This window comes from Scyliorhinus torazame, chromosome 4 (assembly GCF_047496885.1).
Source record: "Scyliorhinus torazame isolate Kashiwa2021f chromosome 4, sScyTor2.1, whole genome shotgun sequence".
Classification (NCBI taxonomy): Eukaryota; Metazoa; Chordata; class Chondrichthyes; order Carcharhiniformes; family Scyliorhinidae; genus Scyliorhinus; species Scyliorhinus torazame.
The window spans coordinates 173,614,255-173,637,813 of record NC_092710.1 but is presented as its reverse complement, the minus strand read 5'-3'; the positions used below and the strand labels follow the sequence as shown (position 1 = coordinate 173,637,813).

General features: G+C 53.1%; 1 protein-coding gene across 4 annotated transcripts in view; it reads right to left on the bottom strand.

The window, feature by feature from the left end:
- The window catches only part of LOC140410600 (pumilio homolog 2-like), a 178,300-nt gene that overhangs the window by 139,589 nt on the left and 15,152 nt on the right, over positions 1-23,559 (bottom strand). For all 4 annotated transcript variants that reach the window (XM_072498884.1, XM_072498885.1, XM_072498887.1 and 1 more), the window contains exon 2: positions 14,489-14,557. In XM_072498884.1, coding sequence (XP_072354985.1) covers positions 14,489-14,557 — 69 coding nt within the window. The remainder of the gene's footprint in view (positions 1-14,488; positions 14,558-23,559) is intronic.

The window sequence follows — 23,559 nt, the reverse complement described above, 5'->3', positions numbered from 1 at the left end:
AGTGAGGTCCCCGAAAGCGAACGCGAGTGAGGTCCCCGAAAGCGAACGCGAGTGAGGTCCCCGAAGGCGAACGCGAGTGAGGTCCCCGAAAGCGAACGCGAGTGAGGTCCCCGAAAGCGAACGCGAGTGAGGTCCCCGAAAGCGAACGCGAGTGAGGTCCCCGAAAGCGAACGCGAGTGAGGTCCCCGAAAGCGAACGCGAGTGAGGTCCCCGAAGGCGAACGCGAGTGAGGTCCCCGAAAGCGAACGCGAGTGAGGTCCCCGAAAGCGAACGCGAGTGAGGTCCCCGAAAGCGAACGCGAGTGAGGTCCCCGAAAGCGAACGCGAGTGAGGTCCCCGAAAGCGAACGCGAGTGAGGTCCCCGAAAGCGAACGCGAGTGAGGTCCCCGAAAGCGAACGCGAGTGAGGTCCCCGAGGGCGCGTGTGAGTGAGGTCCCCGAGGGCGCGTGTGAGTGAGGTCCCCGAGGGCGAACGCGAGTGAGGTCCCTGAGGATGTGTGTTTGAGGTCCCAGAGGGCGAACGCGAGTGAGGTCCCAGAGGGCGAACGCGAGTGAGGTCCCCGAAGGCGAACGCGAGTGAGGTCCCCGAGGGCGAACGCGAGTGAGGTCCCCGAGGGCGAACGCGAGTGAGGTCCCCGAGGGCGAACGCGAGTGAGGTCCCCGAGGGAGCGTGTGAGTGAGGTCCCCGAGGGCGAACGCGAGTGAGGTCCCCGAAGGCGAACGCGAGTGAGGTCACCGAAGGCGAACGCGAGTGAGGTCACCGAAGGCGAACGCGAGTGAGGTCACCGAAGGCGAACGCGAGTGAGGTCCCCGAAGGCGAACGCGAGTGAGGTCCCCGAAGGCGAACGCGAGTGAGGTCCCCGAAAGCGAACGCGAGTGAGGTCCCCGAAAGCGAACGCGAGTGAGGTCCCCGAAAGCGAACGCGAGTGAGGTCCCCGAAAGCGAACGCGAGTGAGGTCCCCGAAAGCGAACGCGAGTGAGGTCCCCGAAAGCGAACGTGAGTGAGGTCACCGAAAGCGAACGCGAGTGAGGTCCCCGAAAGCGAACGCGAGTGAGGTCCCCGAAAGCGAACACGAGTGAGGTCCCCGAAAGCGAACGCGAGTGAGGTCCCAGAGGGCGAACGCGAGTGAGGTCCCAGAGGGCGAACGCGAGTGAGGTCCCCGAAGGTGAACGTGAGTGAGGTCACCGAAAGCGAACGCGAGTGAGGTCCCCGAAAGCGAACGCGAGTGAGGTCCCCGAAAGCAAACACGAGTGAGGTCCCCGAAAGCGAACGCGAGTGAGGTCCCCGAAAGCGAACGCGAGTGAGGTCCCCGAAAGCGAACGCGAGTGAGGTCCCCGAAAGCGAATGCGAGTGAGGTCCCGAGGGCGTGTGTGAGGTCCCCGAGGGCGCGTGGGTGAAGTCCCCGAGGGCGCGTGAGTGAGGTCCCCGAGGGCGCGTGAGAGTGAGGTCCCCGAGGGCGCATGTGAGTGAGGTCCCCGAGGGCGCGTGAGAGTGAGGTCCCCGAGGGCGCATGTGAGTGAGGTCCCCGAGGGCGCATGTGAGTGAGGTCCGCGAGGGTGTGTGTGAGTGAGGTCCTCGAAGGGGCGTGTGAGTGAGGTCCCTGAGGGGGCGTGTGAGTGAGGTCCCCGAGGGGGCGTGTGAGTGAGGTCCCCGAGGGGGCGTGTGAGTGAGGTCCCCGAGGGCGCGTGTGAGTGAGGTCGCCGAGGGTCACTCACTCGCACGTGCCCTCGGGGACCTCATTCACTCACTCACATGCGCCCTCGGAGAGCTCATCATTCACTCGCGCCCTCGGGGACCTCACTTACGCACGTCCTCTGAGGTCCCCGAGAGCGCGCGCGAGGTCCCCGAGAGCGCGCGCGAGGTCCCCGAGAGCGCGCGCGAGGTCCCCGAGAGCGCGCGCGAGGTCCCCGAGAGCGCGCGTGAGGTCCCCGAGAGCGCGCGTGAGGTCCCCGAGAGCGCGCGTGAGGTCCCCGAGAGCGCGCGTGAGGTCCCCGAGGGAGCATGAGCGAGTGTGTATGTGTGTGAGGGCCCCGAGGGCGTGAGTGAGTGAGGATCCCGAGGGCGTGCGTGTGTGTGTGTGTGTGTGTGTGTGTGTGAGTGTGAGTGAGTGAGTGTGTGAGGGCCCGGAGGGCACGTGAGTGAGGATCCCGGGGGCACGTGTGAGTGAGTGAGTGAGAGTGAGTGAGTGAGTGAGAGTGAGTGAGGTCCCCGAGGCGCGCATGAGTGATCGAGCAAGGTCCCCATGAGCGCGCTGGTGAGGACACGAGGGCCAATGAGTGTGAATGAGAGCAAGGTCCCCGAGGACGCCTGTGAGTGAGTGAGAGTGAGGTCCCCGAGGGCGCGTGTGTGTGAGGGCACCGAGGGCGCGTTTGACCGAGGAGAATGAGGTCCCCGAGGTAGTGTGTGAGTGAGGAGAGTGATGTCCCCGAGGACGTGGGTGTGAGGTCCCCGAGGGCGAACGGGAGTGAGGTCTCCGAGGGCAAATGCGAGTGAGATCCCCGAGGGCGCGTGAGTGAGATCCATGAGGACGTGTGTGAGAGGTCCCCGAGGGCGAACGCGAGTGAGGTCCCCGAGGGCGAACGCGAGTGAGGTCCCCGAGGGCGAACGCGAGTGAGGTCCCCGAGGGCGAACGCGAGTGAGGTCCCCGAGGGCGAACGCGAGTGAGGTCCCCGAGGGCGAACGCGAGTGAGGTCCCCGAGGGCGAACGCGAGTGAGGTCCCCGAGGGCGAACGCGAGTGAGGTCCCCGAGGGCGAACGCGAGTGAGGTCCCCGAGGGCGAACGCGAGTGAGGTCCCCGAGGGCGAACGCGAGTGAGGTCCCCGAGGGCGAACGCGAGTGAGGTCCCCGAGGGCGAACGCGAGTGAGGTCCCCGAGGGCGAACGCGAGTGAGGTCCCCGAGGGCGAACGCGAGTGAGGTCCCCGAGGGCGAACGCGAGTGAGGTCCCCGAGGGCGAACGCGAGTGAGGTCCCCGAGGGCGAACGCGAGTGAGGTCCCCGAGGGCGAACGCGAGTGAGGTCCCCGAGGGCGAACGCGAGTGAGGTCCCCGAGGGCGAACGCGAGTGAGGTCCCCGAGGGCGAACGCGAGTGAGGTCCCCGAGGGCGAACGCGAGTGAGGTCCCCGAGGGCGAACGCGAGTGAGGTCCCCGAGGGCGAACGCGAGTGAGGTCCCCGAGGGCGAACGCGAGTGAGGTCCCCGAGGGCGAACGCGAGTGAGGTCCCCGAGGGCGAACGCGAGTGAGGTCCCCGAGGGCGAACGCGAGTGAGGTCCCCGAGGGCGAACGCGAGTGAGGTCCCCGAGGGCAAACGCGAGTGAGGTCCCCGAGGGCAAACGCGAGTGAGGTCCCCGAGGGCAAACGCGAGTGAGGTCCCCGAGGGCAAACGCGAGTGAGGTCCCCGAGGGCAAACGCGAGTGAGGTCCCCGAGGGCAAACGCGAGTGAGGTCCCCGAGGGCAAACGCGAGTGAGGTCCCCGAGGGCAAACGCGAGTGAGGTCCCCGAGGGCAAACGCGAGTGAGGTCCCCGAGGGCAAACGCGAGTGAGGTCCCCGAGGGCAAACGCGAGTGAGGTCCCCGAGGGCAAACGCGAGTGAGGTCCCCGAGGGCAAACGCGAGTGAGGTCCCCGAGGGCAAACGCGAGTGAGGTCCCCGAGGGCAAACGCGAGTGAGGTCCCCGAGGGCAAACGCGAGTGAGATCCCCGAGGGCAAACGCGAGTGAGATCCCCGAGGGCGCGTGAGTGAGATCCCCGAGGACGTGCGTGAGAGGTCCCCGAGGACGTGCGTGTGAGGTCCCCGAGGACGTGCGTGTGAGGTCCCCGAGGGCGAACGCGAGTGAGGTCCCCGAGGGCGAACGCGAGTGAGGTCCCCGAGGGCGAACGCGAGTGAGGTCCCCGAGGGCGAACGCGAGTGAGGTCACCGAGGGCGAACGCGAGTGAGGTCCCCGAGGGCGAACGCGAGTGAGGTCCCCGAGGGCGAACGCGAGTGAGGTCCCCGAGGGCGAACGCGAGAGAGGTCCCCGAGGACGTGCGTGTGAGGTCCCCGAGGGCGAACGCGAGTGAGGTCCCCGAGGGCGAACGCGAGTGAGGTCCCCGAGGGCGAACGCGAGTGAGGTCCCCGAGGGCGAACGCGAGTGAGGTCCCCGAGGGCGAACGCGAGTGAGGTCCCCGAGGGCGAACGCGAGTGAGGTCCCCGAGGGCGAACGCGAGTGAGGTCCCCGAGGGCGAACGCGAGTGAGGTCCCCGAGGGCGAACGCGAGTGAGGTCCCCGAGGGCGCGTGTGAGTGAGGTCCCCGAGGGCGAACGCGAGTGAGGTCCCCGAAGGCGAACGCGAGTGAGGTCACCGAAGGCGAACGCGAGTGAGGTCCCCGAAGGCGAACGCGAGTGAGGTCCCCGAAGGCGAACGCGAGTGAGGTCCCCGAGGGCGAACGCGAGTGAGGTCCCCGAAGGCGAACGCGAGTGAGGTCCCCGAAGGCGAACGCGAGTGAGGTCCCCGAAGGCGAACGCGAGTGAGGTCCCCGAAGGCGAACGCGAGTGAGGTCCCCGAAGGCGAACGCGAGTGAGGTCCCCGAAGGCGAACGCGAGTGAGGTCCCCGAGGGCGCGTGAGAGTGAGGTCCCCGAGGGCGCATGTGAGTGAGGTCCCCGAGGGCGCGTGTGAGTGAGGTCCGCGAGGGTGTGTGTGAGTGAGGTCCTCGAAGGGGCGTGTGAGTGAGGTCCCTGAGGGGGCGTGTGAGTGAGGTCCCCGAGGGGGCGTGTGAGTGAGGTCCCCGAGGGGGCGTGTGAGTGAGGTCCCCGAGGGCGCGTGTGAGTGAGGTCGCCGAGGGTCACTCACTCGCACGTGCCCTCGGGGACCTCATTCACTCACTCACATGCGCCCTCGGAGAGCTCATCATTCACTCGCGCCCTCGGGGACCTCACTTACGCACGTCCTCTGAGGTCCCCGAGAGCGCGCGCGAGGTCCCCGAGAGCGCGCGCGAGGTCCCCGAGAGCGCGCGCGAGGTCCCCGAGAGCGCGCGCGAGGTCCCCGAGAGCGCGCGCGAGGTCCCCGAGAGCGCGCGCGAGGTCCCCGAGAGCGCGCGTGAGGTCCCCGAGAGCGCGCGTGAGGTCCCCGAGAGCGCGCGTGAGGTCCCCGAGGGAGCATGAGCGAGTGTGTATGTGTGTGAGGGCCCCGAGGGCGTGAGTGAGTGAGGATCCCGAGGGCGTGCGTGTGTGTGTGTGTGTGTGTGTGTGTGTGAGTGTGAGTGAGTGAGTGTGTGAGGGCCCGGAGGGCACGTGAGTGAGGATCCCGGGGGCACGTGTGAGTGAGTGAGTGAGAGTGAGTGAGTGAGTGAGAGTGAGTGAGGTCCCCGAGGCGCGCATGAGTGATCGAGCAAGGTCCCCATGAGCGCGCTGGTGAGGACACGAGGGCCAATGAGTGTGAATGAGAGCAAGGTCCCCGAGGACGCCTGTGAGTGAGTGAGAGTGAGGTCCCCGAGGGCGCGTGTGTGTGAGGGCACCGAGGGCGCGTTTGACCGAGGAGAATGAGGTCCCCGAGGTAGTGTGTGAGTGAGGAGAGTGATGTCCCCGAGGACGTGGGTGTGAGGTCCCCGAGGGCGAACGGGAGTGAGGTCTCCGAGGGCAAATGCGAGTGAGATCCCCGAGGGCGCGTGAGTGAGATCCATGAGGACGTGTGTGAGAGGTCCCCGAGGACGTGTGTGTGAGGTCCCCGAGGGCGAACGCGAGTGAGGTCCCCGAGGGCGAACGCGAGTGAGGTCCCCGAGGGCGAACGCGAGTGAGGTCCCCGAGGGCGAACGCGAGTGAGGTCCCCGAGGGCGAACGCGAGTGAGGTCCCCGAGGGCGAACGCGAGTGAGGTCCCCGAGGGCGAACGCGAGTGAGGTCCCCGAGGGCGAACGCGAGTGAGGTCCCCGAGGGCGAACGCGAGTGAGGTCCCCGAGGGCGAACGCGAGTGAGGTCCCCGAGGGCGAACGCGAGTGAGGTCCCCGAGGGCGAACGCGAGTGAGGTCCCCGAGGGCGAACGCGAGTGAGGTCCCCGAGGGCGAACGCGAGTGAGGTCCCCGAGGGCGAACGCGAGTGAGGTCCCCGAGGGCGAACGCGAGTGAGGTCCCCGAGGGCGAACGCGAGTGAGGTCCCCGAGGGCGAACGCGAGTGAGGTCCCCGAGGGCGAACGCGAGTGAGGTCCCCGAGGGCGAACGCGAGTGAGGTCCCCGAGGGCGAACGCGAGTGAGGTCCCCGAGGGCGAACGCGAGTGAGGTCCCCGAGGGCGAACGCGAGTGAGGTCCCCGAGGGCGAACGCGAGTGAGGTCCCCGAGGGCGAACGCGAGTGAGGTCCCCGAGGGCGAACGCGAGTGAGGTCCCCGAGGGCGAACGCGAGTGAGGTCCCCGAGGGCGAACGCGAGTGAGGTCCCCGAGGGCAAACGCGAGTGAGGTCCCCGAGGGCAAACGCGAGTGAGGTCCCCGAGGGCAAACGCGAGTGAGGTCCCCGAGGGCAAACGCGAGTGAGGTCCCCGAGGGCAAACGCGAGTGAGGTCCCCGAGGGCAAACGCGAGTGAGGTCCCCGAGGGCAAACGCGAGTGAGGTCCCCGAGGCCAAACGCGAGTGAGGTCCCCGAGGGCAAACGCGAGTGAGGTCCCCGAGGGCAAACGCGAGTGAGGTCCCCGAGGGCAAACGCGAGTGAGGTCCCCGAGGGCAAACGCGAGTGAGGTCCCCGAGGGCAAACGCGAGTGAGGGCCCGAGGGCAAACGCGAGTGAGGTCCCCGAGGGCAAACGCGAGTGAGGTCCCCGAGGGCAAACGCGAGTGAGGTCCCCGAGGGCAAACGCGAGTGAGGTCCCCGAGGGCAAACGCGAGTGAGATCCCCGAGGGCAAACGCGAGTGAGATCCCCGAGGGCGCGTGAGTGAGATCCCCGAGGACGTGTGTGAGAGGTCCCCGAGGACGTGTGTGTGAGGTCCCCGAGGACGTGTGTGTGAGGTCCCCGAGGGCGAACGCGAGTGAGGTCCCCGAGGGCGAACGCGAGTGAGGTCCCCGAGGGCGAACGCGAGTGAGGTCCCCGAGGGCGAACGCGAGTGAGGTCCCCGAGGGCGAACGCGAGTGAGGTCCCCGAGGGCGAACGCGAGTGAGGTCCCCGAGGGCGAACGCGAGTGAGGTCCCCGAGGGCGAACGCGAGTGAGGTCCCCGAGGGCAAACGCGAGTGAGGTCCCCGAGGGCGAACGCGAGTGAGGTCCCCGAGGGCGAACGCGAGTGAGGTCCCCGAGGGCGCGCGTGAGTGAGGTCCCCGAGGGCGAACGCGAGTGAGGTCCCCGAAGGCGAACGCGAGTGAGGTCACCGAAGGCGAACGCGAGTGAGGTCCCCGAAGGCGAACGCGAGTGAGGTCCCCGAAGGCGAACGCGAGTGAGGTCCCCGAGGGCGAACGCGAGTGAGGTCCCCGAAGGCGAACGCGAGTGAGGTCCCCGAAGGCGAACGCGAGTGAGGTCCCCGAAGGCGAACGCGAGTGAGGTCCCCGAAGGCGAACGCGAGTGAGGTCCCCGAAGGCGAACGCGAGTGAGGTCCCCGAGGGCGCGCGTGAGTGAGGTCCCCGAGGGCGAACGCGAGTGAGGTCCCCGAGGGCGCGTGTGAGTGAGGTCCCCGAGGGCGCGTGTGAGTGAGGTCCGAGGGCGAACGCGAGTGAGGTCCCTGAGGATGTGTGTTTGAGGTCCCAGAGGGCGAACGCGAGTGAGGTCACCGAAGGCGAACGCGAGTGAGGTCCCCGAAGGCGAACGCGAGTGAGGTCCCCGAAGGCGAACGCGAGTGAGGTCCCCGAAGGCGAACGCGAGTGAGGTCCCCGAAGGCGAACGCGAGTGAGGTCCCCGAAGGCGAACGCGAGTGAGGTCCCCGAAGGCGAACGCGAGTGAGGTCCCCGAAGGCGAACGCGAGTGAGGTCCCCGAAGGCGAACGCGAGTGAGGTCCCCGAAGGCGAACGCGAGTGAGGTCCCCGAAGGCGAACGCGAGTGAGGTCCCCGAAGGCGAACGCGAGTGAGGTCCCCGAAGGCGAACGCGAGTGAGGTCCCCGAAGGCGAACGCGAGTGAGGTCCCCGAAGGCGAACGCGAGTGAGGTCCCCGAAGGCGAACGCGAGTGAGGTCCCCGAAGGCGAACGCGAGTGAGGTCCCCGAAGGCGAACGCGAGTGAGGTCCCCGAAGGCGAACGCGAGTGAGGTCCCCGAAAGCGAACGCGAGTGAGGTCCCCGAAAGCGAACGCGAGTGAGGTCCCCGAAAGCGAACGCGAGTGAGGTCCCCGAAAGCGAACGCGAGTGAGGTCCCCGAAGGCGAACGCGAGTGAGGTCCCCGAAAGCGAACGCGAGTGAGGTCCCCGAAGGCGAACGCGAGTGAGGTCCCCGAAAGCGAACGCGAGTGAGGTCTCCGAAAGCGAACGCGAGTGAGGTCCCCGAAAGCGAACGCGAGTGAGGTCCCCGAAAGCGAACGCGAGTGAGGTCCCCGAAAGCGAACGCGAGTGAGGTCCCCGAAGGCGAACGCGAGTGAGGTCCCCGAAAGCGAACGCGAGTGAGGTCCCCGAAAGCGAACGCGAGTGAGGTCCCCGAAAGCGAACGCGAGTGAGGTCCCCGAAGGCGAACGCGAGTGAGGTCCCCGAAAGCGAACGCGAGTGAGGTCCCCAAAAGCGAACGCGAGTGAGGTCCCCGAAAGCGAACGCGAGTGAGGTCCCCGAAAGCGAACGCGAGTGAGGTCCCCGAAAGCGAACGCGAGTGAGGTCCCCGAAAGCGAACGCGAGTGAGGTCCCCGAAAGCGAACGCGAGTGAGGTCCCCGAAAGCGAACGCGAGTGAGGTCCCCGAAAGCGAACGCGAGTGAGGTCCCCGAAAGCGAACGCGAGTGAGGTCCCCGAAAGCGAACGCGAGTGAGGTCCCCGAAAGCGAACGCGAGTGAGGTCCCCGAAAGCGAACGCGAGTGAGGTCCCCGAAAGCGAACGCGAGTGAGGTCCCCGAGGGCGCGTGTGAGTGAGGTCCCCGAGGGCGCGTGTGAGTGAGGTCCCCGAGGGCGAACGCGAGTGAGGTCCCTGAGGATGTGTGTTTGAGGTCCCAGAGGGCGAACGCGAGTGAGGTCCCAGAGGGCGAACGCGAGTGAGGTCCCCGAAGGCGAACGCGAGTGAGGTCCCTGAAGGCGAACGGGAGTGAGGTCACCGAAAGCGAACGCGAGTGAGGTCCCCGAAAGCGAACGCGAGTGAGGTCCCCGAAAGCAAACACGAGTGAGGTCCCCGAAAGCGAACGCGAGTGAGGTCCCCGAAAGCGAACGAGAGTGAGGTCCCCGAAAGCGAACGCGAGTGAGGTCCCCGAAAGCGAATGCGAGTGAGGTCCCGAGGGCGTGTGTGAGGTCCCCGAGGGCGCGTGGGTGAAGTCCCCGAGGGCGCGTGAGTGAGGTCCCCGAGGGCGCGTGAGAGTGAGGTCCCCGAGGGCGCATGTGAGTGAGGTCCCCGAGGGCGCATGTGAGTGAGGTCCCCGAGGGCGCATGTGAGTGAGGTCCGCGAGGGTGTGTGTGAGTGAGGTCCTCGAAGGGGCGTGTGAGTGAGGTCACTGAGGGGGCGTGTGAGTGAGGTCCCCGAGGGGGCGTGTGAGTGAGGTCCCCGAGGGGGCGTGTGAGTGAGGTCCCCGAGGGCGCGTGTGAGTGAGGTCGCCGAGGGTCACTCACTCGCACGTGCCCTCGGGGACCTCATTCACTCACTCACATGCGCCCTCGGAGAGCTCATCATTCACTCGCGCCCTCGGGGACCTCACTTACGCACGTCCTCTGGGGCCTCACCCTCTCACAGTGAGTGAGTGAGAGAGAGACAGACACCCGAGGGGGTGCCCAAGGACACGAGGCAGGGCCGAGGAGCACCTGTGTACACTCGTGCGGGGTGGAGGGGGGCAAGTCTGTGTGCGTGTGGAGGGAGGGGGTACTTGACGAATCTGCGCGCGGAGAGAGGACACAGGGACACGTCTCCGCATGCGGGGATGGGAAGAGCAGGATGGTCTCTGCATGTGCGCCAGCGGGGGGTTTGGGTGGCGGGGGGAACGAGTCTCTGCGTGCATGCGTGCGGGGGGAGCTGGACAAGTGTCTGCGTGCGCCAGGGGAGCGCCTGCTGGGGGAGCGTGAGAGTGGGGCGAGTGTATGACACAGAAAGCGGGGTGAGTGCGATAAACAGAGAGGGGTGTGTGTGTGTGTATGAGGCCCACAGTGTTGCTAATTGTGTTTCTCTTAATTTGACTCTGAAGATGGCGGCCAACATGGTCGCCTTCCTTAATTCTAATTATGTTTGCTCAAGAGTCGCCAGGTATCTCTCGATACCGCCACAAGGTTCAAAACTGAATACTGATCAAAGACTCGATACACCAGTTAGTAAGTTCAAACTCAATGCTCATGTATTTACACACTGTCAAATATACTCATGCATAAAACTCTACAAACTAAACTATCACTACTGCTGAAAGCCTATACTTAGCTCCAGCCGCCCACTCAGTCAGAGGAACAATGGCCGTTATTCGGTTCTGTGGCTGCTGGTGTCGAATTGGTACAGAATAACAGCTAGGAGCATCTGTCTCCTAGCGGGAGTTGACCTTGGATTTACTTGTTCTGATGTTGCTGTTGGGCAAGTCTCTCCTTGGTGAGAGCCGGGGCCGCAAGAGAGCGATTCTCTCTTGGGGGATTCTTCTTATACCCAAAAGGGGCTTCGCGCGCTTTTGGGCGGGCCTTGAACTTGGCCCCAATTAATTGGGCCGTTTCCCAATCGTTACTATCGATTTCCTCCAATAAAGTGGTGGGTGCCCTGATTGCTGGGCGTGTCCTAGGTGGCAGTTGGCCTGCTTTGTTCTGGTCTCCTCTGGCGCCGGGGTGCCTGTCTTGGTATTGTTTACTTAAATTTTACCTTTTTGTCCCCAGGGATGGCTCATTAGTATGGTAATGGTTTTGCAGTATCGGTCTTGTCTGGGAGCTATGGCTCCAATCAACAGACAAACCTTGCACCTGCTTGCTTTCTTAGTATTATCCATTTTCCCTGCAACCTTTGCAAAGTGTCTATTTTGTAATCGGGAAGTGGCCATCCCAGATGGCTACAACAGTCAAACACAAATGTGTGAAAGAGCGATGTGAGTGTGATTGTGTGTAAGAGAGAGGTGCATGTCCGATATGAGAATCATCTTCCCAGCACCATTCCTCGCATTAAAAATGACAAAATGTAAAAAAAATTTTTTGATAAGAGAACTTGATAATTAATACCAGAGTACCCACTCCTAAGTGGGTACAACTTCCAGGGGTTAATGTTAAGGGGCCGTAGGGGGGCACGGTTGCGCAGTCGTTAGCACTGCTGCCTCATGGCGCCGAGGACCCGGGTTCAATCCCGGTCTGGGTTATTGCCCATGTGGAATTTGTACATTCTCCCTGTGTCTGCGTGGGTCTCACTCCCACAACCCAAAGATGTGGATTGGTCACCCCAAATTGCCCCTCAATTGGAAATAAAATAATTGGGCACTCTTTAATTTATTTTGATTAAATATTGAGGTGCGGTGGAAAGGTGGTATGACCGGGGATTAATGTGAGGGGTCCATGTAGCTGTCGAATGTATTTGTGATTATGTGCCTCTTCCTAACATATGCATAGATATAGCTAGAAAAAAATGTATTTACATTTCTGCATTCGCACCTATTTCGTGGCAAAAAAAAAGGCCGCGACACAATGACAACACTTTGGGTTCCCCAATAATCTTGGGAGGTCATTTGGGTTCCGCGGCTCAAAACGTTTTGGGAAACCCTGATCTAGGTGGTTGCCTATGGCAGAAAGATCTACAAGGGGTGGTAGTCCTGAGCCATTCCCATGCTAATATAAATCAGTAAACAGGATCTACAGAATACAACTAAGTAAATATCAAGTATCAAATCAATCATAACTTCAAAATGCTTTACAACCAATGATACTTAAGTGCAGTCACTGGTGCAATTTAGAAAATACAACACCCAATTTGTGAATAGCAAGCTCTCACAGCAATATGATAAATGATCTGATTGTCTGTAGTTACTTGAGTAATATGTTTTAAATAATGCATCAGTTGATTAATACATAGACATGAGGACACAGACAGAACTCATCCGCTTTTCCTGGAACAGTACCATGGGATGTTTTATGATAAGACTCAAATGTTACAGAACTTTTACAGTGGGAACTAACAGCAACTGCCCTCAGAAATTCTTGATAACATAATGGCCATCCGATGGGATAGGAGAGGAAGGCTGGCCCAAATGCTATTTCAGTATTTGGGATGGTCACAAAAAACCATTTTATTTGTTTTCTCTGAAACTAAGCTAATGGATGAATTATGAGCACAAGTAAACATCTCATTCAATTACTAATGGGCTACAAAGCTATTAAAACCATGTTAGTTCAGTGTTCGGAAACTTCAAAGTTATGCATGTTCTTCAGTTACAAGATGCCAACTGAGTTTCTACAAAATGACGACTTTTTCCAAAGTGATTTTAAATATGGACTTTTTAAAAATTCTCCCAGGTTCAACAAAACTGAGAATGTAAACTTAATTTTTCTAAATACTTTGTAATGCTTTTTCTGATCGGCAGCTTTGTATAGTTGCTTCCCTCAGACCTGTCCCTCCCAAACAAAATAGGCACAACACAATTAAGTACTATAGTAGGAATATATAAACTTAATAGGACACATGGAAAATATATTTGTTCAGTAAAAAGGTGACACAGCAGGGTAAAAGTATAAGTTTTATGCAAGATCATTGAATTAAATGTATTTCTTTCCCTAGCTTGATAATTTGCTAACATTTGAAATCTTATATGTGCCTTGATACTTGGAGTGGGAAACAATTGGTTGTGCCGCTAAAAAACGGTATCAATCAAAATATTCTACCGACAAAAATTACTATTTAACCCTCAATACTGCCAATATTGGTCAGTTCGCCCGGCTTAATTCTCCTTGCTCCTGTATACTTCTTGTATGCCCTTGCTATATCCTATTAATTCTCTCCATGGTCCTATACATTGTCTTCAAATTACAGTACTGTCCCATCTTTAGCTGATTTTCAATTATTCCCACCTCATCAACCCTCTCTCTCATCCTCCCTCAGCTTCCTACCCCTTTCATCTAAACTCACCATCTGATATGCAAAGCCACTCCCTCGACCTGCCTACTTCGATTGCCTTAATTACTGCCAAGCAGATCGGACCATGTCCCAAATAGTCACCTACCCTACCAACGTTCAACCAGTGTTCGTTTTACATCTGTCCCTGGAAACAAAAACACTTTCCAAGCATCATATAACTGCACTTTAAAACTCCCAACTGTCTAGCCATTGGTTCACTATTTGCCATGATACTTCTGCAGCTGTTGACCAGGTCAACCACTCCCTCACCATCAACTTAAATGCCTTTGTCTCTAATAATATTCTTATCTCTCTCAGCCTGGTTCTTCCCTGGTATGGTACCTTTCTTCATCCAAGGATGAAAAAAGAACTCTGGAACTTCCCCCCTAACGTTTCCACTTTTCGCTACTTCTTTAAAAGTCTCCTTAAAGCATACCACTACAGCCAAGTTTTGGATGATTACATTTGAAATGCCTTGTACCTTTCTCTGCTGGAACGGATGATATAATTGCAAGTTATGTTAAATTATTCAAGTTTCCAGTTTAATCACATTACTGCTGGAAAAAAAATGTTTGTCAAAGCTTTTCATCTTGCACTCATCAGGATTATTCGCAAGAATATTATGTCAGGGAGACAACAAATTTACTGTATGAGAGTGCTGATTGGTTGACAAGTAGACTTTGGTTTGTAGACATTGCCATGAAGAATGCACCAGCTAATGGTGACTGAGTGTTAACCTACAAGTGTTGTTTTAAATTTAAACCAGGCAATCTGACTCTAATTGGTCAAGGCATTGCCGTGAGGAATGAACCAGTGAATGGCGATTACTGAAGCAGGTGTAATGTGTGTACATATTCTTTGCCATGAGTATGAATATATGTAGCCACACTGTGAACCCGACTGACAATCTTAAATTGCTTATCAGCATAATTCGTAGCACACTGAATATTTAGAAAATATTGTTCAATTGCGGAATCAAATCTAATGTTTTGTAAGCACGTCCTGGTTGGGTATGGTTGAAGACAATAAGCTTCAACAAAAAGTCTCTTTTATCAGCAAAATTGATGTTCCATACTACCTAACGACTATTAATCTTATTACTTAATCAATTGATGGATATTTTTTACATCAATTACCACTTGAAAATGTGAATTTGCACTTAAATGTATTTATCGAAGTAAAGTTCCAAAGCCATTTTTAAAAGTAACTCCAACATTTATTCTGTGGAACAGATACAGAATTTTAGTTGGGACTCTGACACTACACTCTGTTTTCTGCCTCACTGGCACATGTCGGTAACTCGGGTGGTGAAAATAAAGTGCAAATCTTTTTCAGAGTTGAGCCTGGAGTTCACAAAAATTCCACATTTCAGCTAACTTACTTCTCCAATTCCCCGTCCCTCCAGTGCAAGAGCTTGAAAGTCATGATTCATCTCATCCACAGATCGAACCTGCAAGAAACATACTTCTGTTATTCAAGGAGCTGTGTTCATATCATGTGTGAAGCTTTTATTTAAATAAGACTCAAGAGACTTAACAGTTTTGTTCACATTTGGATAACATAACATGAAAACATGTCATATAAATAGTAAAGGGATAGTCAAAGGGACGGTTGAGCTAATTAGGGAAGATAAAGAAGATCCTGTAGTAGCAGCGGGACTAAAGAAGTATCTTGCACCTTTCTTTACAAAACAAGAGGACGTTGGCAATGACACAGTAAAGGAGGAATTACTAAAGAGAGTGGATGATAAAAGGAGAGTGTACTTGATTGGCAGCAGAGAAATGTCACCAGGTGCACCCTAGGAGTGGAGGTTCCTGCTACAAATGTTTAATACTCCTTGGATACGGGAGTAATGTCAGAAGATTGGAGGGCTGATAAGTTACACTCCCATTCAGAATAAGAGAGAAGGAGAAGCTTGGCAACTGCAGGGCAGTTAGCCCAACATCAGTGGTGGGGAAACTTAAGAGGCAGTACTCCAGAAGAAAACGGTCACTTGAAAAGGCATGGGTTAATAAATTACAGAATTAATATGAGGAAAAAAAAGTGAAATGTTTTAATAGAAATGAGAATATTTTTCAAATTAGGAGGGTTGTATTTTATTTTATTATTGATTGTTTTGTATATTCCTTATTTGAATACAAATATTTCAAAAAATAGCATTACTGCCCATAGATATTTGTTGAAGCCAAATACAGTGACAAATTTAGTTACATAGTGCAGTTTATGTTGTATCAAAAGGCTTTTTTTATACAGTCCCAAAAATACTTTAGCAAAATTGAAGCTCACCTGATTAAAGGATCAGTGGCAGCATGGATTTAAAATTGGCAAAGTAGTGAACAGCTGTTTTTCAGTTATAGAGTGGTGCCCCAGGGGTTAACATAAAACCACTTTGATTTGCATTAATGACCCGAGCATGCACAGGCATTATTTCAAAGTTTGCTGATGACAGAGAACATGAAAATGTAGTAAACAGGGAGGAGGTAGTAGCAGACTTCAGATGGAGCTAAAAAAAAAAGACTGATGAAATAGGTAGAAACCAGGATAAGATTAAAAGTAATGCCGAGAAATGTGAAGTGATGCATTTTTAAAAGGGACAACATATACTAAATGATATTTTAAAAAGAGTGCAGGAATACAGACACCTGGGCCTTCAATCACTTTTTTCCAATTAAAGGGCAATTTAGCGTGGCCAATCCACCTAGCCTGCACATCTTTGGGTTGTGGGGGTGAGACCCAGGGGGAGAATGTGCAAACTCCACACGGACAGTGACCTGCGGTCGGGGTCAAACCTGGGTCCTCAGCACCATGACGCAGCAGTGCTAATCACTGCCCCACTGTGCCGCTCCTTGTGCTAGGATAAGTTGATGGACTGTTTGGAAAGAATGCCACCTTTGCCAGGGGAGATATCGGTACCAGGGATGGGGCTTGTGTTATATGGAGAAATTAGAGAAGCAGAGAGTGTTCTCTTTACAGCACAGAAAATAAAGGGGAGAATTAATAAAAGGCGTTTAACCCTTTTGAGGGGCTTTGACAGTCTTTCCCTATGCATGGCTTCCTCTGGCAGAAGGGTCAGGATCCAGAGGGCATGGATTTAAAGTAATTGGCAAAATAACCAGAGGGGAAATCAGAAGTTATGATCCAGAATACATTGCCTGAAATGGTGGTGGAAGGAGGTTCAATCAAAATGAAATTGGGATAAATACTTGAAAAGGCAATCTTTGCAAGGTTATGGAGAAACAGACTAGTTTGCTACCAGTCCATCAAACTTACAAATTTAACATTTAGATAAAAGTTTTAGCTATAGCACACTTGTCACTGAAGCAAAACAACCTGCAAATAAAATACTATTAAAAGTTCACAGCCCAAATCTCCTAGTCTCCAGATAGTCAGAGTACAAACATACTCCCCAAGATGTACTATCAGACCCCTCAGAAGTCCCAACACATTGACTCCCAACAGGCCAGCCTGCTGCTCACCAGGACCCACTGAAAGTCTCCAACTTGAGTTAGAGTCATTAACTTCAGACAGCTACCCAGGAAATGAGACAGGAAAAAACCTAGTCCAAATTGACAACAAGCACCACCCCCGAACTACTAGCACTTACACTAACCCAACCAAGACAAACTACTGGGCTCCCTCAAATCCCTCCTACAACCCACCTGTTCACTGATCCAACTGCCACCCTAGCCCCTTAACATACCCACCCCACCCCTTCTCCCTAGCTGTTTTCAAAGTAGCTTACTTAGCCTGATCAGGGTCAGAAATAGGGTTTCCAATCCTAACCAAAAAAGATCTGGTCCAATATTTTCTTGCTGGCTTTCCTGATTCTGGGAAGACCCAAGCACTTAAAAGCCCTGCTTAATCGGCAGAGAACTTTCTGAACAGAAATTATCAAAGCTTACAGATACACAATATAATTTTTTTTTCAATGAGCATTACATTGTAATCACTATTACGCATTCTTCCCTAATTCTTGGACCTCAAAAGCATAAATTAAAAATTACACGATTGCAAGAACATAAACTCTAAATGTGAAGCATATTATACTGAACTGGCTTAACACAAAATAGGAAAATAATTCAAGTAAGCTTTTAATGCTGCCACGGGTAAACTTTCACAAATTTTCCAATTCAATTCCCACTGCATGAAAGTGAGAACAAAACAAACCAACTTTCTTCTGGTGGTTCTTGAATCAATAAAAGAAAACCAAATGCTATTTTCCCTTCATATTTTGCTCCCATGGAGAAATCTGTTGCAACCAGTGAACATTATTCTGAGAAGAACTAGAAGCTCTACGCACATCAAAGCTGTTTCCTTTCAACAGTCACAAGTTCGAGCATCGTTTCCTAACACATGAAACATTAATTCGAACCATTAGACAATCTACAAAAGATTTAATTTACCAATTAAAAAAACACTAGGCTTGTGTGGAAAAAATCCTGCTCCAGGATGTAGACATTTTGTTGTAAAAGACGATCACGCTTTTTGAGGACTGTACAAGTTTTTCAAAAGAAACGTGCAGTCCCACTGATTTCTGATTTCACGGGCTGAGACACCGGCAGCATGGTAGCACAGTGGCTCTAGGGTACCAGGTTCAATTCCCGGCTTGGGTCACTGTCTGTGCGGAGTCGGCACGCTCTCCCTGTGTCTGCGTGAGTTTCCTCCGGGTGCGCCGGTTTCCTCCCGCAGTCCAAAGATGTGCAGGTTAGGAGGATTGGCCATGTTAAATTGCCGTTAGTGCTCAAAAAGGTTAGGTAAGGTTACTGGATTAGGGTTGAGGCTTAAGTAGGGTGCTCTTTCCAAGGACCGGTGCAGACTCGATGGGTCAAATGGCCTCCTTCTGCACTGCAAATTCTACGATTCTAAAATGAGGGCATAAGTTCCATCTTGCTCATTTATATATCTCACTATATCTACGTAAAAATCGCAATAATATTCAAAGTGTGACTTCTGATAAGACAACTGGAATTTGAGCTACTTTACAAGCCAGAAACATGTGGTTAGCTCCATACTCCTGTCCTTGGGAGACCTATGTATTTGGGAGATAACTGAAGTGACACTAATAGTCCTCAGTCTGATTTGAAAATCAACTCAAGCCATTTAAAAAAAAAATCAACATCTGCTTACTTCTTATCCAACCTCCAATTTATTTTTTATTCATTCATGGGACATAGATTTCGCTGGCTAGATCACCATCTGTTGCCCATCCTGCCTACTTGAATCGCTGCAGTCCATGTGGCACCCACAATGTCGAGAAAGGCAGTTCCAGAACTTTGACCCAGCAACAATGAAGGAACTGTGATATATTTCCAAGCCAGGATGGTGAGTTACTTGAAGGGGAGCTTCCAGGTGATGGTTACCATGTCATAGAATCCATACAGTGTAGAATGAGTCGATTCGGCCCATTGTGCCTGCACCGACTCTCTGAAATAGCACTCTAGCCAAGCCCACTCCCCCGGCCTACCCGAATAACCCCTTAACCTAACCTACACATCTTTGGATGCGATTAGACTCCTAAACAACCATCTTATGGGTTATTTGGATTAGACACCTAAACAACCATCTTATGGGCTGATCTGACCTCTTCACACATCTCTGCTTCTGGAAATACTGAGATTAGGTAGCATCTGTGGAGAGGTAAACAGTTAACCTTTCAGATGAATAACCTATCATCAGAAAAATGGATACTGCAGAAATATGCAATGTAACATGATTACTACACTCCTGTATGCTTCACCCGATGCCTGTGTGTATGTATTTACATTGTGTATTTTATGTTTGCCCTATGTATTTTCTTTTCATGTATGGAATGATCTGTTTGAACTGTGCGAAGAACAATACTTTTCACTGTACCTCGGTACATGTGACAATAAAACGAATCCAACATCCAGTTCTACAATACTGTTGCTATGGAAACCATTGTTTATGTTGCAGACTGGTTGTCACATTGCATATTTCTTTAGATGTTTTACCCTCAACACTAATACTTTCCTTCAAGAGGGTATCTCCAAAATAATCCAGAGCTACTAACTTCACAGTATCCATTTTTCTGATGACCAGTTCTGATGATAGGTTATTCATCTGAAAGGTTAACTGTTTCCCTATCCACAGATGCTAACTAATCTCAGTATTTCAGGCATTTTCTGTTTTTTTATTTCAGATTTCCAGCATTTGCTATATTTTGCTTTTATATCATAGGATCCATCCCATCTATACTGTGGGACAAATTCCACAAACTTATGACAAATAATTGCACCAAAAGCTACCTTCACCACTTGGTTTCTAGTCATCCGATCATACTCAATGGTACAAGAAGAAATGGTGACGTATCCTGTTAGAACTGTGTTACCTAATAAAAGTTGGATAGGAAACACCTGTAGCTTAACTGCATTTCTGATCAGTAAATAAAAATGAGTAACAGACCGAGTCATTGGGCATATAATCACAACATTTATTTACAGTGTATGCCTGTGTATTTTTAACTTTTTCTGTTCTTCTGAAGCATACAAATTAATAATGATAATCTTTATTAGTGACACAAGTAGCAATGAAGTTACTGTGAAAATCCCCCTAGTCGCCACATTCCAGCATCTGTTCAGGTACACGGAGGGAGAACTCAAATGTCCAAATCACCTTACAGAATGTCTTTCGGGACTTGGGGGAGGAAACTGGAGCACCCGGCGGAAACCCACGCAGACACAGGGAGAACGTGTGTCAGACCTGCTGGGGAGTATGGAGAGGACTATGAGCCTACTAGAGAGGTTTGGGGCTTTCTCAGCTAATAAGTTGAACGTGGGGAAAAGGGAGGTGTTCCCGGTGAATGAGTCAGATAAGGGAGCTAAATTAGGGGGGGTTACGATTTAGGGTAGCCAGGGATAGGTTCAGGTATCTGGGGATCCAGGTGATAGGAGAGTGGGTGACATTGCATTAGTGGAACTTAACAAAGTTGGTGGAGGAGATAAAGGAGAACTTTGGGAGGCGAGACGCTGGCGGGGAGGGTTTAAGTGGTGAAAATAAATGTCCTGCCCAGGTTCCTATTTATTCGGAAGTTGGATACAGTAATTTCGGAGGTAATATGGGCGGGGAAGATGCCAACGGTGAAGAGGGCCCTGCTGCAAAGGCAGAAAGGGCGGTTGGCGTTACCGAACCTGCTGCACTATTATTGGGCAGCGAATGTGGAGAAAGTGAGGTGGTGATGGGGAGGAGAGGGATTATAATAGAGGAAGTGTCCCGTGGGGGGTCCATGGTGACGACGGCGCTGCCACTGACATCGAGGAGAAATACTGAGAGCCCGGTTGTGCAGTCCACAATAAATGGTATGTGCAGGAGCTAGAGAGATAAGGGGCTGGTGAGGGCGAGGGATCTAAACCTGGAAGAGAGATTCGCAAGAATACAGGAGCTGAAGGAGAAGGTAGAGCTCCTAAAGGGAAGTGAATTTAGGTATTCACAAGTAAGGGACTTTGCATGGAAGGTGTGGAAAGGGTTTCCCCAGGCTGCCGAAATAAGCTCTTTTGGAACGTTTGCTGCTTCCAACGTGGAAGGGGACGGTAGGATTGGGGACATATATGGGTGGCTGGGAGAGCAGCGGGGTACGCAAGTGGTGAGGATCAAGGAGAAATGGGAGGAGGAGTTGGGGGGGGGGGGGGGGGGAGAGAAAAGAAAAGATAGATTGGGGAATGTGGAGTGAGGCACTGCGTAGGGTGAATTCAACCTCCTCGTGTGCGAGGATGAGTTTGATACATTTTAAGGTGGTACATGGCTCGGGAAAGAATGAGTGGCTTCTTCCAGGGGGTGGGGTCCAGAACCAGGGGTCACAGTCTGATGATACGGTTAAGCCATTTAAGACAGAGATCAGAAATTTCTTCACTAGTGTGGTCGACCTGTGGAATTCTTTACCACAGGAAGAAGCCAAGGCCAAAACGTTGCGTGTTTTGAAGCAGCAGTTAGATTATAGCACTTAGCGTGAAGGGAATCAAAGGATATGGGGGAAAAGCGGGATTAGGCAATTGAGTTAGATTATCATCATGAATGGCAGAGCAGGCTCGAAGGGCTCAATGGCCTCCTCCTGCTCCTATTTCCTGTGCAAAGGTTTGAAACAATGCATATGAAATTGCTTGCAAGTCGAAAAAAAATACAAATAAAATACCATAGACTGGTATTTGGTCGCAGCAGCTAAGCATCTTCTTTCTGGTGCAAAAGGCATGCAGGGTAATAGAGAACAAAGTTCGGGAATTCTCAAGCATCTACTGAGAAAGATTGAAATCATTCCAATTTGGTCCGAGTAGGCAAGGTCGCATCCACTGGCCATCTCTAATTCTTTGGAGATAGAAGTGGGCATTTTCCTTGAATCGTCTCGAGTTCCTGCATAGGTGGTGCTTCCACAATGGTGCTAAATAGGAAATTCTGGGAAATTGACCCAGATTGTTCCATTGTTGCAAGACTGAAGTTTCACTTTAATATTCAAGATTGACTTAATTATATTAACCGTTCAGTGCATACATCAACAACACAGAACATTTCAATATTCCCAATCACTTCTGTGAAAAACTCAAAATAATACTCTGCAAAGTTCACACTTCACCTTAAAATGACACAAAATTGATATCAGCTAGCAAATTAGTTTTAAACACTCAAATTGTAGTCACTGTTCCAAATTATAAACAATTTGTCTTTAATGCAGCAAATGTCCTAGAGGGATTTATAGATTTGGAATCAGACAAACATTGAAACCAAGGCAAAGAAAGGCATATTAAGACAGGTGACTAAAAACTTGGTCAAAAAATCAGGTTTTAAACAGATTTGGGGGGAGGGGAGATCTGAAGGCATGGCCACCATTGGTGAGGCAAAATAAGTGGGGTTGCACAAGAGGCCAGAATTAAGGAAAAGAGGCTTGTAGGGCTGATTTGAACATAAGGATGAGAATTTTAAGCTGAGGTTTTGCTGAATCAGGAACGAACATAGGTCAATAGGGCATGCTACCTAGGCCCACGCCCCCACCCTATCCCGGCAATGCAGTAATCCCGCCAAACATTTTTGATACTAAGGGGCAATTTAGCATGGCTAATCCACCTAATCTGCACATCTTTGAACTGTGGAAGAAAACCGGAGGAAACCCATGAAGATATGGGGAGAAAGTGCGATCTTCACACAGTCACCCGAGGCCAAAATTGAACCCGGGTCCCTGGTGCTGTAAAGCAGCAGTGTTAACCACTGTTCTGCCCCTTGGTTACAATGCGTAACCAAGTGAAACAGTCAGTTCATACCCATTCTTGCTAGCTTTAGTATGTGCTTTACTGTTATAAGAACAAAGAAAAGTACAGCACAGGAACAGGCCCTTCGGCCCTCCAAGCCCGTGCCGACCATGCTGCCCAACTAAACTACAATCTTCTACACTTCCTGGGTCCGTATCCCTCTATTCCCGTCCTATTCATGTATTTGTCAAGATGCCCCTTAAATGTCACTATCGTCCCTGCTTCCACCACCTCCTCCAGCAGCGAGTTCCAGGCACCCACTACCCTCTGCGTAAAAAACTTGCCTCGTACATCTACTCTAAACCTTGCCCCTTGCACCTTAAACCTATGCCCCCTAGTAATTGAGCCCTCTACCCTGGAGAAAAGCCTCTGACTATCCACTCTGTCTATGCCCGTCGAAATTTTGCAGACCTCTATCAGGTCGCCCCTCAACCTCCTTCGTTCCAGTGAGAACAAACCGAGTTTATTCAACCGCTCCTCATAGCTAATGCCCTCCATACCAGGCAACATTCTGGTAAATCTCTTCTGCACCCTCTCTAAAGCCTCCACATCCTTCTGGTAGTGTGGCGACCAGAATTGAACACTATACTCCAAGTGTGACCTAACTAAGGTTCTATACAGCTGCAACATGACTTGCCAATTCTTATACTCAATGCCCCGGCCAATGAAGGCAAGCATGCCGTATGCCTTCTTGACTACCTTCTCCACCTGTGTTGCCCCTTTCAGTGACCTGTACACCTAGATCTCTCTGACTTTCAATACTCTTGAGGGTTCTACCATTCACTGTGTATTCCCTACCTGCATTTGACTTTCCAAAATGCATTACCTCACATTTGTCCGGATTAAACTCCATCTGCCATCTCTCCGCCCAAGTCTCCAAACAATCTAAATCCTGCTGTATCCTCTGGCAGTCCTCATCGCTATCTGCAATTCCACCAACCTTTGTATCGTCTGCAAACTTACTAATCAGACCAGTTACATTTTCCTCCAAATCATTTATATATACTACAAACAACAAAGGTCCCAGCACACACCACTAGTCACAGCCCTCCAATCAAAAAAGCACCCTTCCATTGCTACTCTCTGCCTTCTATGACCTAGCCAGTTCTGTATCCACCTTGCCAGCTCACCCCTGATCCCGTGTGATTTCACCTTTTGTACTAGTCTACCATGAGGGACCTTGTCAAAGGCCTTACTGAAG